Here is a 13,625-nt window from a genome sequence, read left to right on the forward strand (position 1 = left end):
GGGGGGGGGGGGCAGACTTTTAAAGGCAGAAGCGCTCATGACGTTTCACAACTTAAGCACTGCCTTATTGGTCCATTCAAAAAAAAAAGCGCCAAAAAAGAAAAGAAATAGATAACGGTTGGATAAATGGGAACGAAGATCGAACATACATCGGGTTATGTTAACCCAGGTTAATACTACGTCATCAATGACGAAGATTGATTGACAGCCACAAAACCGGTTTATATGCAAATTCGGCTTCTAAATATAAATAATAAATAAAGTTTTTATTTTTATCCCGCTCCTTCCTGCGATCAGGGCGGCTTACAACATAAGTTAAAAACAACAGTATCATAAAACAGTGTAAAATACAGACACATAAAAGTAAAGCATACAATCAAAAAAATAACAGGCTAAAAGCCCCGTAGCCCAACCTCTTGGCCATGGAAGAGGAGGGAGGCCCACAGGATTTTAGTCGGGGAATGCCTGTTGGAACAGGAAGGTTTTCAAGTCCTTCCTGAATTGGGCCAGGGTGGTAGTCGAATAGGCCCTGAATTGGGCCAGGGTGGTAGAAATAGATCGAAATACATCGATCTATTTCTTAAATGGGAACGATCGGTAACATTAAAACCGGTTTATAGGGATGAATGGGAATGAAAAATAACCTGATTTGTAAAGCGTGGTATTTTACATCAGTTTTAATACAATCGGTGTATTATATAGCGATTTAAAAGTTAAGTGGGAACACCCCCAATGCCCTCCATGACCGGAAGAGCACAGCAGCCATTATTTCCTGGTGCCTCAATACACAGCACCTGAGAAACTTTCCAGTTACGATTTGTTGTTGTCATGTGCCTTCAAGTCAGTTCTGACTTATGGTGACCCTAAGTTCTCCACAAGCTTCTTCAGAGGGGATTTGCCATTGATCTGGAAACCATGTCCTAGAGGAGCTACTTAGGCAGCTGGGTATGTTTAGCGTGGAGAAGAAAAGGTTAAGAAGTGATATGATAGCCATGTTTAAAAATTTGAAAAGATGTCATATTTAATAATGAAGGAATGCAGTGGCTCAAGTAGTTAAGAGGCTGACTCTGGATGATATCACACAACGGGTTTTGCAGCTCCAATCCGAAGTCACTCCTGGTCCAACCATGCAAATTTACATTAAAATGTGATGGATTATCACACGTGATTGCTTTCTATGGGGAGTCATTCCAAGGCAGTTCCAAAGTCAATCCAAAGTGACTCCTGATGTAGGTGAATTCAGTAACAAGTGAATTCACAAAAAATGTTTCCAAGCTCACTTCGATGTCAATCTGAATTGGTCTAGTGTGGAATGCAACTTTGTTTTGGTCTTGGTACACCTCCCCCCAAACCTCCAAGGTGGCAAATTTCCCATGATGCAGCGCTGCAATTTTGCTCCATTTACTTCCGGTACTTCTTCAAGAATGGAGGATCAGTTTAGATGTTGCTGCCAGGGATGGGGCTCTGACACGGAGGACACGTTTGGATGTGGCTGCAAGGGATGGGGCTCTGACATGGAGGACACATTTGGATGTGGCTGCAAGTGATGAGGCTCTGACACAGAGGGCACATTTGGATGTGGCTGCAAAGGATGGGGCTCTGACATGGAGGACACGTTTGGATGTGGCTGCAAGTGATGAAGCTCTGACACAGAGGACCCCCTTTGGATGTGGCTGCAAGGGATGGGGCTCTGACATGGAGGACCCCCTTTGGATGTGGCTGCAAGGGATGAGGCTCTGACATGAAGGACCCCATTGGATGTGGCTGCCAGGGATGGGGCTCTGACACAGAGGATATGTTTGGATGTGGCTACAAGGGATGGGAAAACAGAAGGGAAGAAGAAACGTGAAGCTATCATTCACGTGAAACTGGAATGAGGAAGTGGCCCCCTTCTTCACCCTGGAAGTGCAAAGGTTCACAATGAGCAAGGGTGCCAATTCAAATTGGTGACTCTGCACGGTATGTACTGGTGTGATCATTTATTTTGCAATCGCTTTGCTTTGCCTCAGGAATGACCACAATTTCACTCTTCACATGTGATAATTAATCACTTGAATTGTCTTGGATTCGAATTGACTCTGCTTCCTCTTCCCTTTGGATTGGCTTTGGATTGGAGTTCCAGTTTCACGTGTGATAAACTGCTCTGTTGATTGCAAGATCAGCAGGTTGGTAGTTCAAGCCCCAGGTGCCGCATGATGGGGTGAGCTCCCATCACTAGTCCCAGCTTCTGCCAGCCTAGCAATTCAAAAGCATGCGAATGCAAGTAGATAAATTGGTACCACTCTGGTGGGAAGGTAAACAGTGTTCTATGCAATCATGCTGGCTACATGATCACAGAGTAGCTCTTTGGTTTAGTAATGGAGATGAGCACCTTATGGTCAGACAGAACTTGACAACTTGTCAACAGGGAATACCTTTACCTTTACCATAGCGAGGATGGAGCAAGTTTCTTTTCTGTAGCTCCAGAGAATAGGACTCGGAACAATGGAGTCAAACTACAGGAAAAGAGATTCCACCCAATGTCAGGAAGAACTTATTGACTGTAAGAGATGTGGAAAAGGCTGACTCGGAGAGTGTATTGGAGTCTTCTTCTTTGGAGGTTTTTGAACAGAGACTGGATGGTCATCTGTTGGGGGTGCACCTGCATGGTAGGGGTTTGGAATAGATTGTCCTTGTCTCTTCCAATTCTATGGTTCTATGATCCTATGATCCCTGTGTCTGAGAGTGTGTGACTTGTCCAAGGTCTCTCATTGGATTTACATGAGCAAGGTGGAATTCAGATCATGGTCTCAAGAGTCATAGTCCAGTGCTCAAACCACCATACAATACTGCCTCTCCCAGTTGGTATGCTGCCTGTCTTAAGATGTAGCTTTGAGGGGGAGGGTAGCAGTACCAGATGTAGTTATGACAATGGAGTTCCATCATTCTAGCTATGTCTGCTAGGACTAGATGAATTCATGGAGAATGGAGCCATCAGTGGTTAGCAATCAAGATGGCTACAGTCTCCAGTATTAGATGCATTCTTGTTGTTCTGTGCCTTCATGTCATATAGCAATATAATGGCTTGTTTACTAGAGTCTCTACCCTGTTCAGTTTCACTAATAACCTCTGTCATTTATATCTGTGTCAACAACATCTACTTTCACCACTGTTTTGTCTCCCAGAGGTTTTATCATTAATGCCAAAGGTTAAACACACAATCCAAATAATACAGTCATCCAGATGAAAAAGGCTTCTTATTCTTTCACACCTGATTTCCTGGAAAATGTAGTGCCAAACGCCTCTGCCTGGTTCTGTCTTAGCACATGACCCAACAGTCCTGCAATGCTGGGGCAGGAATTATATGGCAGGGTTATCGTATGTCCTCCTTTCCTCCCTTTTTCAGAGCTAAAATGTTATTCTTTTCTGCTAATTGAGAACCACTGCTTTCATAATCATATAAGTAGTGGGGAGAATTACAATATTAGTTCCAACCATGGCCACCCTGAGTGTATGCGGACAGTGGTCTCCAGGCTGTCACAGTGGAAGAGAAATCCAAGCATGCCCAGCCCAATTTTGCAGTGGTGGTGACAGACTCCTTAGGAGGAGGCTGCCGCCACCACAACAAAAGAAAAGGCTGAGCACACCTGTCCCAGCTTTGCCACAGCAGCAACAGTATCCTCAGGAGGAGGTTGCCCCACTACAGTGAAACAGAAGGAAGAATAGGAGGGCGTGCACTCTTGTGAAGGAAAAGCAGTGAATGTGTCCTCCCCCCCCCCCCCGTTGCTGTCATGACAAAGCTGTGCTAGGTGTGCTTGGCCTTTTCTTTCACCATGACAGTGGTGGTCTTCTCCTGAGGAGACCATTGGCACTGCTGCAAAGCCTGGCCTTGTCCGTCCATCTGTTAGGAAGGATCAAATTAGGGGAATTTTAATTAGCTCAAATATTACGAGAGGCATGTCCTAAAAATGCACGCACAAGATCTTGTCCCTTAGTGTATACCAGAGGTCACCTAGTCCATCCCCAAGAGACAGAGACTTTGATACCAATGAGGTGCAATTAAACAATGAACATTTATTAAAGGTACACAACAAAAAGGATTACACACACACACACACACACACACATTCAATACTATAGCAAGGGAGGGGTGAGTTCGGGGAGTAAAGGAAGGAAGAGAGAGGCACCGTTGGGAGTATTTACCTTAGACGTCTTCTCCAAGGAACCGGATGAGATGTAGGATGGATAGTGAATCATGGCCACGGGAAAGGGAAAGGAAAGAGCGGCCGTGGTGGCTTAAGAGCTGAGTTCTGGCGGGCAAAGCTAACTTAGAGGCCCGGTGACAGTGAGCTTGGCTTCGCTCAAGTGATTTCAACAGAGCAAGATGCTCTAGGAACTCAGGCTCGGAACTGGAAGCTCGACAAGCCCACTGGAGGGCTGGAAACTGGGACCTTATATAGTGTTAAACATATCCTCAGGTGATGCCTGCCTGCAAGACAAAGGCATTGCAGGGACGTAGCCAAGGGAGGGTTCTTGGGGTCCGGACACCCCCTTCCATTAGAAAAATGAATGGTGTGTGCTGCTGCGCCACCGCACCCAAGCCCCATTATAATAGTGGCACATAGTCTGGACCCCCCCTTCCTAAAATCCTGGCTATGTCCCTGGGTGTTGATGACTTATCTTTGTCTAAGTCTAAGGCTAAACAATGGCTGTACAATGCAAGAGGTCTGGCACTTTTCAGGAGAGCCGATACCTTGATGGCTGAGCCTTTAAGTTAATCATTGGCTCATTTAAGAAGGGAGCCACATCTATTGTCTTCCTCTGTGTAGGTTTCTGCGAATCTGGTTTTGCAACTCCCAAAGTCTTCCTCTGAAAGGTTTAATTCTACCTTTTTCCTGAGACCATGCCTTGGCAGGAGAGCTGGCTACGTGGTCTGTTCGCCTTTAGGTTAATGGTGGCTTGCTGTGGGGTCAATCAGGGGTCATGGCTTCAGACTGCATGACACCCAAAATTGTATATAAATCCATACTTGGTAACACATCCATCACCACCATGAGGAGGTTATGCCTGTCTCAGCAAAGTCAGAAGGGGCATGATTGCCCCATTTCACCCCTCAGCAGGAGGAGGGCCTTACTGGGTACCACCTCTCCTCTGGAGTGTCATCTGGTGTGGCCCACACACCCTGCAGTGCTATTCAACATCTTTATCAGTGATTTGGATGAAAGAATTGGGGGCATACTTATCAAATTTGCAGATGACACCAAATTAGGAGGAGTAGCTAATACCCCAGAGGACAGGATCAAAAAAGAGAAGGTTAAGAGGTGATATGATAGCCCTGTTTAAATATTTGAAGGGATGTCATATTGAGGATGGAGGAAGCTTGTTTTCTACTGCTCCAGAGACTAGGACCCGAAACAATGGATGCAAGCTCCAGGAAAAGAGATTCCACGTCAACATTAGGAGGAACTTCCTGACAGTAAGGGCTGTTTGACAGTGGAACACACTCCTTCCTCGGAGTGTAGTGGAGTCTCCCTCCTTGGATGTCTTCAAACAGAGGCTGGACAGCCATCTGTCGGGATGTTTTGATTTGGATTTCCTTCATGGCAGGGGGTTGGACTGGATGGCCCTTGCGGTCACTTCCAACTCTTTTATTCTATGATTCTATGATTCTGTGATTCTAAGTGGCACCACTGGTTAGGAGGTGCCAGAATATAACATAAATGCCCATCAGTGCTCATCAGAAGTCTCCAGTTTGCATCAGATGTTCCCAATGAACATTACAAATACACAATGAGGAGTGCCTGATGTGCATGAGAAGTGTTCAAATGCACATCAGAAGTGGCTGATGCCCATTCAAAGCACCTGATGTGTATCGGAACACTCTGGTCAGTATCCAGATGTGCATCCTTGCAATTCACTAATAGGCATTTGTTACATCTCTGCTACACAGAGACACATTCATAACGTTATGAAATGTAGACAATGATGTAAAATATCAGCCTAAATTTTGAATTTATTTTTTCCTCACATTCAGCCCTGATGTCAGAAGCTGAATCCAGATTGGTAGTCAAGATGAAAACTACAGTCCTTTCATTAATGCCTACTGGAGAAGATTCTTTGAGTCATAAGGGTTTATCAATATGTTGTCTCACCACTGAAAAACTGATTAAATGGGTCTGTTGTAGCTGGAATTAACCAACAAGATTGCAGCCAAAGGACAGAAACTTAAAGTGGAAAGGAGCTGAACATTGTGTCTACCTCTGTAAAGGAGTTCAGACAGTTAATTTCCTGTTTTATGGACATTGCCTAAATTCTAACTGAAAAAATAGAGACAGACTAAGGACCTTATCATATGGGAGGGAAGTGCCCAAATCCTGTGGATAAACGGGGTTTAAATCTGGGAATATCCCGCAAAAGCATGATTGTTTTGAGATGATGGTGGGTTAATTGAGCTTTAACGTGACATTAATCTGTGCAAAAAGTTGCAAAATCGCACCACTTTTTGCATTCAGGATTTTCCATGATACAGCAGTCTTTTTAAACAGAACTAACAATATTTACATGTGAAATGTAACAATCACTTGTTAATCTTACATTAGTAAATAAAAACATTTGCAACTTCTAGAAACCGCTTCTTCTAAAATGCATTTATAACAGCTCAATAGGATTCCAGTCTATTGAGCCCTGGTGATGCAGTGCTTAAGGTTGTGAGTTCGATCCCAGGGGCTCCAAGGTTGACTCAGCCTTCCATCCTTTTGTAGATTGGTAAAATTAATACTCATCTTGTTGAAGGCAATTGGCTTACAGATTGCAAACTTCCTAGAGAGTGCCGTGTTCACTGATAAGAGGTACTGTATAGAAGTGTACATGCTGTTGCTATATTGCTATTGCTATTTTCTTTCTTCCACACAGCAGGGAAATGTGAAATTGTGATGGTTTTGTGGTAGAACCTTCCAGTTGACCCAAAGTCTTCATATTTAAAATGAGGCCCTTGGTATCTGCTGGGGTTTGGTTCCACAACTCCTTGCGGATACCAAAATCCGTGGATGCTCAAGTCCTGTTCAATACAATGGATAGTAAAATGATGTCCTTATATAGAATGGCAAAATCAAGTCTTGCTTTTTGGAATTTATATACACTGGGCCCTTGTTATCTGCTGGGATTTGGTTCCAAAGTGAATGCCAAAATTTGTGGATGCTCAAGTCCCATTAACTCAATGGCATAGAATGGAATGGCATAGTGAAATATGTCCCTTATATAAAATGACAACAACAAGGTTTGCTTTTGGAGTTTATATATATATTTGAATATTTTCAAGATGTGGATGTTTGAATCCTTAGGTTAAAAATCCATGGATACTAAGCGCTGACTGTATATATTTTTAATATCTTCAAACTGTGGATAGTTGAATTTGTGGATAAGGAATCCATGGATATGGAGGGCTGACTGTATTTTTATTAATTTATTGTACATTTGAGCTGCCCACTAACCAGAGTTCTCTCTGTGTAATCTATTAAATACACAAAACACAACAACCATAAAATAAAACAATGACCAGGACCAGATGATCAACAGTTCACTTACTCCAGGAGGCTCTGGCATGGCTAGAGATCTAGAGCAAAAGGGAAAAGGAGTAGCCAACATCCTCTTATTTCCTCAGTCACTTCTTGAGTCTTCTGATTTTCCAACATCATCTATATTTTGTGTATTGCATTAAAAAAAATGCAAACAATCAGACTAGTTTTTACAGATGCTACATGATTGAAAATGAGTTTGCAGATAAGAATCTTTGTGCTGTTGCCTCTTCTGTATTGCAATATACAGATAGTTTATTTCTTTCATTTTCTTCCAACCTCTGCAGCCAATCTAAGGCAACCTGACCCTTTAAGAGCAAGATCCGAAAGGCCAGTTAAGCTTTGCATAAGTAAAGAAAAGCATTCTAGACACACTTTAAGAGACTACCTGAAAACGTTTTCCAAAATGCATCCAAGAATAATTTTTTTTCCTGTCACCAGCCTGCATTTCCTAAATCATAAATCATTTTCTTAGACTCTCCATTTTGGTGACCAAAGACTCTGCTAACTAAAGTGTATGCCTGTAGTTATGAGATCACAAGCTGGACCCAGGATCTTTTACTTCTGGGAGTCATATTTATGGTAATTAACAACTCAACATGACCGCCAAACCTATGGCGGTTACAGACCGCCCATTTGGGCGGGCTGTACCCGCCCCTTTCCCCGGTGTATCGGGCTGCAGCTGCCAGAACGGCAGCCACTGAGGCCCCAATCCGCCGTTTTTTCAGGCTGCGGTGAAGCCCCAAGACACCCCGCTTCAAGCCCCAAGGACACCCCACGGCAGTGGGGAGGAGCCCCTTCTCCTTGCTTCGCTGGGCGGCACTGTCTGAAGGCTGCGCCGCAAAGCAAAGCGGCGCTGCAAACCAGGAGGCACTCCGAACGGTGCTCCTTCCTGGTCCACAGAAAGGCGGCACTAAGGCCCTGGCGCGGACGGACAATGTCACGTCCGCGCCGCCCCGTATAGAGGCGCCGTGGTCGGGACGTCGTCATGGCGGCCCCCATGTGGAAGGGGAGCCGCCATTTTGTACGGACTCAGTCCGTACTAGGGTTAGGGGGGTGCGGAAGCACCGCACCTTCCTAACCCTAGTATGGACTGACTCCGTACTTTCATGGCGGTGTGTAACCCGCCTAACTTCTCAGTCAGTCAGCAACTCAACAGAAGGGTTTCTGAGGTGTTGCAGATTGGTGTAAGAATGATTGCTCTATAGAGAATTTTGATTAGATCAGTTTGCGGAGAGGTAGGGCTTCTTACAAGTACGCTTTTAGATCAAATCCCAGAGTGTTTATGGAATGACCAGACAATTCCAAGGAAAACATCGCAGAGGCAGACTTTTGCAATTTAGGTCTATTTATTGTTGGGGAAAGGATACACAGACTTACATTCAGTCTTTCACCAAGACTAATAGAAGAAAAGAGAGGAAAAGTGGTAGAGGACATGAGGCATCACTAGGGCTATACTCGCCTGGATGGTATCCTTTGGCAATCCAAGGAGATAATTAAATAATAATAATTTGTTTTATTTATATACCGCTATTCCAAAGATCATAGCAGTGAACAGCAAGTAAGCTAATTAGCAAGTAAGCAACACAGAGGATAAGGAGAAGAGTAATTGGATTGGGACTGTATCAAAACCTAAATGGACAAGAAGTCTATCTGGATTCCAATGCCGAACAGAGAACAAAAGATTTGCAGGACTTCAAATAGGGTTTTGCCCTGCCTTCAGTGGAGGTTGTTTTCCTATTTCAAAGTAAAACTGAATTTACACATTGATTGATCTCTAGTCAGCCTCTTTGATGGGAAGGGTCATTAAGGCTGGAATAGCTGTGCTCTGCATAATATCTTAGGGTCATAAATCTGGCCAAAAGTGTGAAAAGATCCTTCCTGTTGGCAACTGCTGTGTATGTGGGGTGTCTGCTTTGCTCTTATGTGGGACTATGGTCATTTCCCATCATGTCCTTCTGTATAGGGTTATAAGGAGGAATACCTTCACACTAGGCACGTTAAGGCTCTCTTAGGGGCTTCTATGTTCACATAATGCTAGGGTGGGGGCATCCAATTACCTCTGCCAATGCACTTTAGATGTGGGGATTTTAGGGGTGTTTTTGTAAAAACCCAATCTTGCTAACATTGGGGTGCTGGGAAATGACCTCTACGGCAGTTTCGCAGTCATGTGTGTGTGTTTGTGCATTGAGACAAGTAGTTGCAGTTGGAACCTCAGGCCTCCAATGGCCTGTCTCAATGGGCCCTGAAATTGGTGTCACTTCCCCACACCCAGCCCTGCAACACTTCCAAGAGACTTCAGTGGGGACACTGGCTGAAAGGATAGTTTTTTGGGGAAGTGGTATCATCACACATAGCTACAGCAATGGATTACTGTCACCACAGTTATGTCTTGCCAATGTTTCCAAGTTTTGCTTTAAATGTGGACATCCTTCATTGTCCCTAACTGATTTTCACCTGTCTCTCTCTCAGAAGTAGCACTATCTAGAAAGTGTGCCTTGTTTGGATCCTGAAAATTCAACTATGGCATCTAGTTTATGAATGACATCTCATCTGTGGTCCCACTATCCTTGTCTCCAGTTATGGAATCTCTATCAATTAAGGCAATGTTCTTGAAAGCTGCCACAGGTAAGAACCTCAAGGTGCTTTTTTAAAAAAAGGCTGACAAATGCTGAGGTGGGTGCTTAACTGTTATGCTATAGTCTACTAAGAGGGAAGCAGAACCTTTTAAAGACAGTTGAGAAAGTGGGATAGTAGAAGATTAATAGGCATATTGGGACAGTTGGGGACCTATCTGTTTAGACAGGCTTTTAAAACAGAAAGTATTGAAAGCATAGGATGGGGTTGTGTTGTATTGTTTTTTTAAAGTATTTTTTAACATTTTAATCTTTGTAATTGAATGTTATTGTTTTAATATGTAATTTGTTTTCATATATTAATAATTTAATTCTATTTTAATGCATGGTTTTGGTATGCCTTTAATTGTATATTGTTTTTAATGTTGTGAGTCGCTCCGAGTCTCAATTTTGGGAAAAGGGTGGGATATTAATAATAATAATAATAATAATAATAATAATAATTTGAGGGTAAAGTACGACCCCCACTTGTGGTGCTGATTACGGTTTTCTCTTTGCAGGTGCCGCTAAGGTTGTAATTGTCTCTGCATCTGGGATAACTGCTCCACTTTTGTGTAGTGCTGTCATAGTTGTGGGTGCTGCAATTATCGTTACCAGAATCTACAACTCTGATACAAGTAAGCCAATGTTGACTGGTGCTCAAAGTTTTATGAAGATCCAGAAACTCATAGAACTAGAATCATATAAAAGTGATCCTGTTGTTGTTGTTATTGTGTGCCTTCAAGTCATTTGTTGACTTACGATGGCCCTAAGGTGAACTTGTCATGGGATGTACTTGGCAGGCTTTGTTTGGAGACGGTTTGCTTTTTCCTTCCTCTGAGGCTGAAAGAATGTGACTTCCTTAGGTCACCCAGTGGGTTTCCATGGTTGAGCAGGGGTTCGCAGTGTTCAAGCCACACTGGCTCTCAAGGCCATACTATACCAGTAGAATTAGACTGAAAGCATCTATGTCCTTCCTGAGCCGGTACTTTGAGGAGATGAGGTGGACTCCAGCTTTTCTGTTTAGCCCAGACTTTGTCAGTCTTTGGCTCCCATGATCTTTTAGCATTGGGCATGTTGGCTGCCACTTCTGGGAGATGAATCCAAAAATATCTAGAAGATGCAAGTAAGATCCACTGGTTTAGACTAAAGGAAATTATGGCCTGAATCCTATTGGTGAGAAGGATTCCCAGATCTCTGGTATGGATCTGCTCCAATCCCCATAGCTCTGACTCCTAAGTCTACAGTTGATTCAGAGTGTCCATTCTTGCTGTGATGACCAACAACCAATGCCCAATGGTTCCAGCCATTGTTGCCAACAGAAAGTCTAGGTAGTGTAGGAGACTACGGCCTCAAGCAGATAGGGCAAAAGGAGTGGCCAGAAGAAGCTCCCACCCCGATCGCTGTGGGACTGTGAAGACCACACACACCTGGTCCCCATCTGCGCTGCTGCCACAATCCTGTAAAGGTGCATTCCCCCCGCCCTCCCTGCTCCTTTTGTGGCTGGGTTTGGGCTACCATAGATGGCTGCATCATAGCTTCAGCCTGATCCAGGGGCATGAGTCATCTGAACACTATGTTGCCAGATTGAGCTGAAGCAGTCGGTCCCCCAAGAGTTGAACGGATCATCCTCCCAAAGGCCACCTGCCAAGACAGCAATATGAAATGCAACATTAGGGCCTTCGTAGCTCTTTGTAGCTGTGCAAGAGCCATTGTGATACATCTCTTATGACTCCATGCTAGGCCTTTGTATGTTAGTGATTGCCTAAATTTGTTATTGGGCCCAGTTTTGGAAGCAGCAGGCCATTCCTTGGGAGTCCAGATATTTTCAATTCTGTTGGGGTTGAGGGATGGTAGGTTTTTGTGATGTACTGGTCAGATAAGAAATGGGTCAACAATTTCTATTTGTCTCAATCCATCTTTTTCAACATAGTACATGCACTTCATCCAACCATACAGAAGAAAAACACAATCATAAGGAAGGTCATCACTTATGAAGTCGAAGGCTTTCATGGCTGGCATCCACAGTTTTTTGTGAGTTTTTCGGGCTATGTGGCCATGTTCCATAAGAGTTTATTCCTAACGTTTCACTGGCATTTGTGGCTGGCATCTTCAGAGAATGTTGACCTGGAAGAGAGTGGGTATATATATACTCTGTGATCCTGGGTGAGGAGGAGTGATTTCCATGTTAATCTGTGTAATATTCTGTTGTTGATGGTTAGGCCTCAGGGTAGGAGGATATGCAAATGGATTCTATGAGCAGAGAGATGGGGTAGAAATGGGAAGCCCTCTAAGCCCTGTGATAGCAAACCTTTACATGGAACACTTTGAAAAGCAAGCCTTGGTAACAGCACCGGAAAAGCCCACAACTTGGTTCCGATATGAGGATGACACTTTCACCATTTGGAGCCATGGAGAAGAAGACCTGGCTGTATTCCTGAACCATCTGAACAACATCCACCCTAACATCCAATTCACTATGGAAAAAGAAAAGGAAGGAACACTGCTATTCTTGGATCTCCTAGTCATCCACAAACTGAACCAATGTTTAGGTCACACAGTATACCGAAAACCCACACATACAGACCGATACCTGCACAAGAACTCCAACCAAAAAAGAAGCACAATCAAAACACTGGTAGACCAGGCAAAACGCATCTGCAAACCCCACTTCTTGGAAGATGAACTGAAGCACCTAGACTGGGCTCTACAGGCTAATGGTAATTCCAGCTCAGACATCAGTAGGGCTGTCAGTCCCAGAAAAACCCAGAGGAGTGAAGACAAGCAACCACCCAAAGGGAAGGTATTTCTACCATACGTTAAAGGAGTCACAGACAGAATAGGGAAACTGGTGAGGAAACATAACCTCCAAATAGTTTACAAACCGACCAAGAAAAGCCAGCAAGTGCTGCACTCAGCAAAGGACAGGAAAGACCCTATTACAGCCGCAGGGGTTTACTGTATACCATGCAGCTGTGGACAAGTCTACATAGGGACCACCGAACGCAGTGTCCAAAGAAGAATCAAGGAACACGAGAGACACTGCAGACTGGGCCAGCCATAAAAATCAGCAGTAGCAGAACATGCCACAAACCATCCTAGGCACAAAATGCTGTTTGAAAACACTGAAATTCTGGACCATGCCAACCACTATTAGGTCAGAATGCACATGGAAGCCAGTGAAATCCACAAACACTTGGACAACTTCAACAAGAAAGAAGAAACCCTTAAAGTAAATAACGTTTGGCTACCAGTCCTGAAGAACACCAAACCAGGACTCAGCAAATGCAAATGAGAAACCACTCAGGGTCAGAGGGTTTCCGAGCAAACAATGATCACCAATTAAAAGACACTAATCCTCCTTTGCATATCCTCCCATCCTGAGGCCCTGCCATCAAGAACAGAACAACACACAGATTAACATTGGAATCACTTCTCCTCACCCAGGATGACACAC

General features: G+C 43.9%; 1 protein-coding gene and 1 long non-coding RNA gene across 4 annotated transcripts in view; one reads left to right on the forward strand and one right to left on the reverse strand.

Moving 5' to 3' along the window:
- Positions 1 to 13,625, forward strand: part of LOC121920771 (basic salivary proline-rich protein 3-like) — a 27,286-nt gene that overhangs the window by 9,031 nt on the left and 4,630 nt on the right. For 2 of the 3 annotated variants that reach the window (XM_042447957.1, XM_042447956.1), the window contains exons 1-2: positions 9,969 to 10,181; positions 10,690 to 10,806. In XM_042447957.1, the coding sequence (XP_042303891.1) occupies positions 10,091 to 10,181; positions 10,690 to 10,806 (208 nt within the window). In that variant the 5' untranslated portion in view covers positions 9,969 to 10,090. Of the gene's footprint in view, positions 1 to 9,968; positions 10,182 to 10,689; positions 10,807 to 13,625 lie in introns of those variants that run through there. The other variant, XM_042447955.1, reaches the window with a different exon arrangement.
- Positions 10,585 to 13,625, reverse strand: part of LOC121920773 — a 10,466-nt gene continuing 7,425 nt past the window's right edge. Inside the window, exon 3 of the long non-coding RNA XR_006101763.1 lies at positions 10,585 to 11,812. This is a non-coding gene — a long non-coding RNA (uncharacterized LOC121920773). The remainder of the gene's footprint in view (positions 11,813 to 13,625) is intronic.

Source organism: Sceloporus undulatus, chromosome 2 (genome assembly GCF_019175285.1).
Source record: "Sceloporus undulatus isolate JIND9_A2432 ecotype Alabama chromosome 2, SceUnd_v1.1, whole genome shotgun sequence".
In the NCBI taxonomy this organism is placed as follows: domain Eukaryota; kingdom Metazoa; phylum Chordata; class Lepidosauria; order Squamata; family Phrynosomatidae; genus Sceloporus; species Sceloporus undulatus.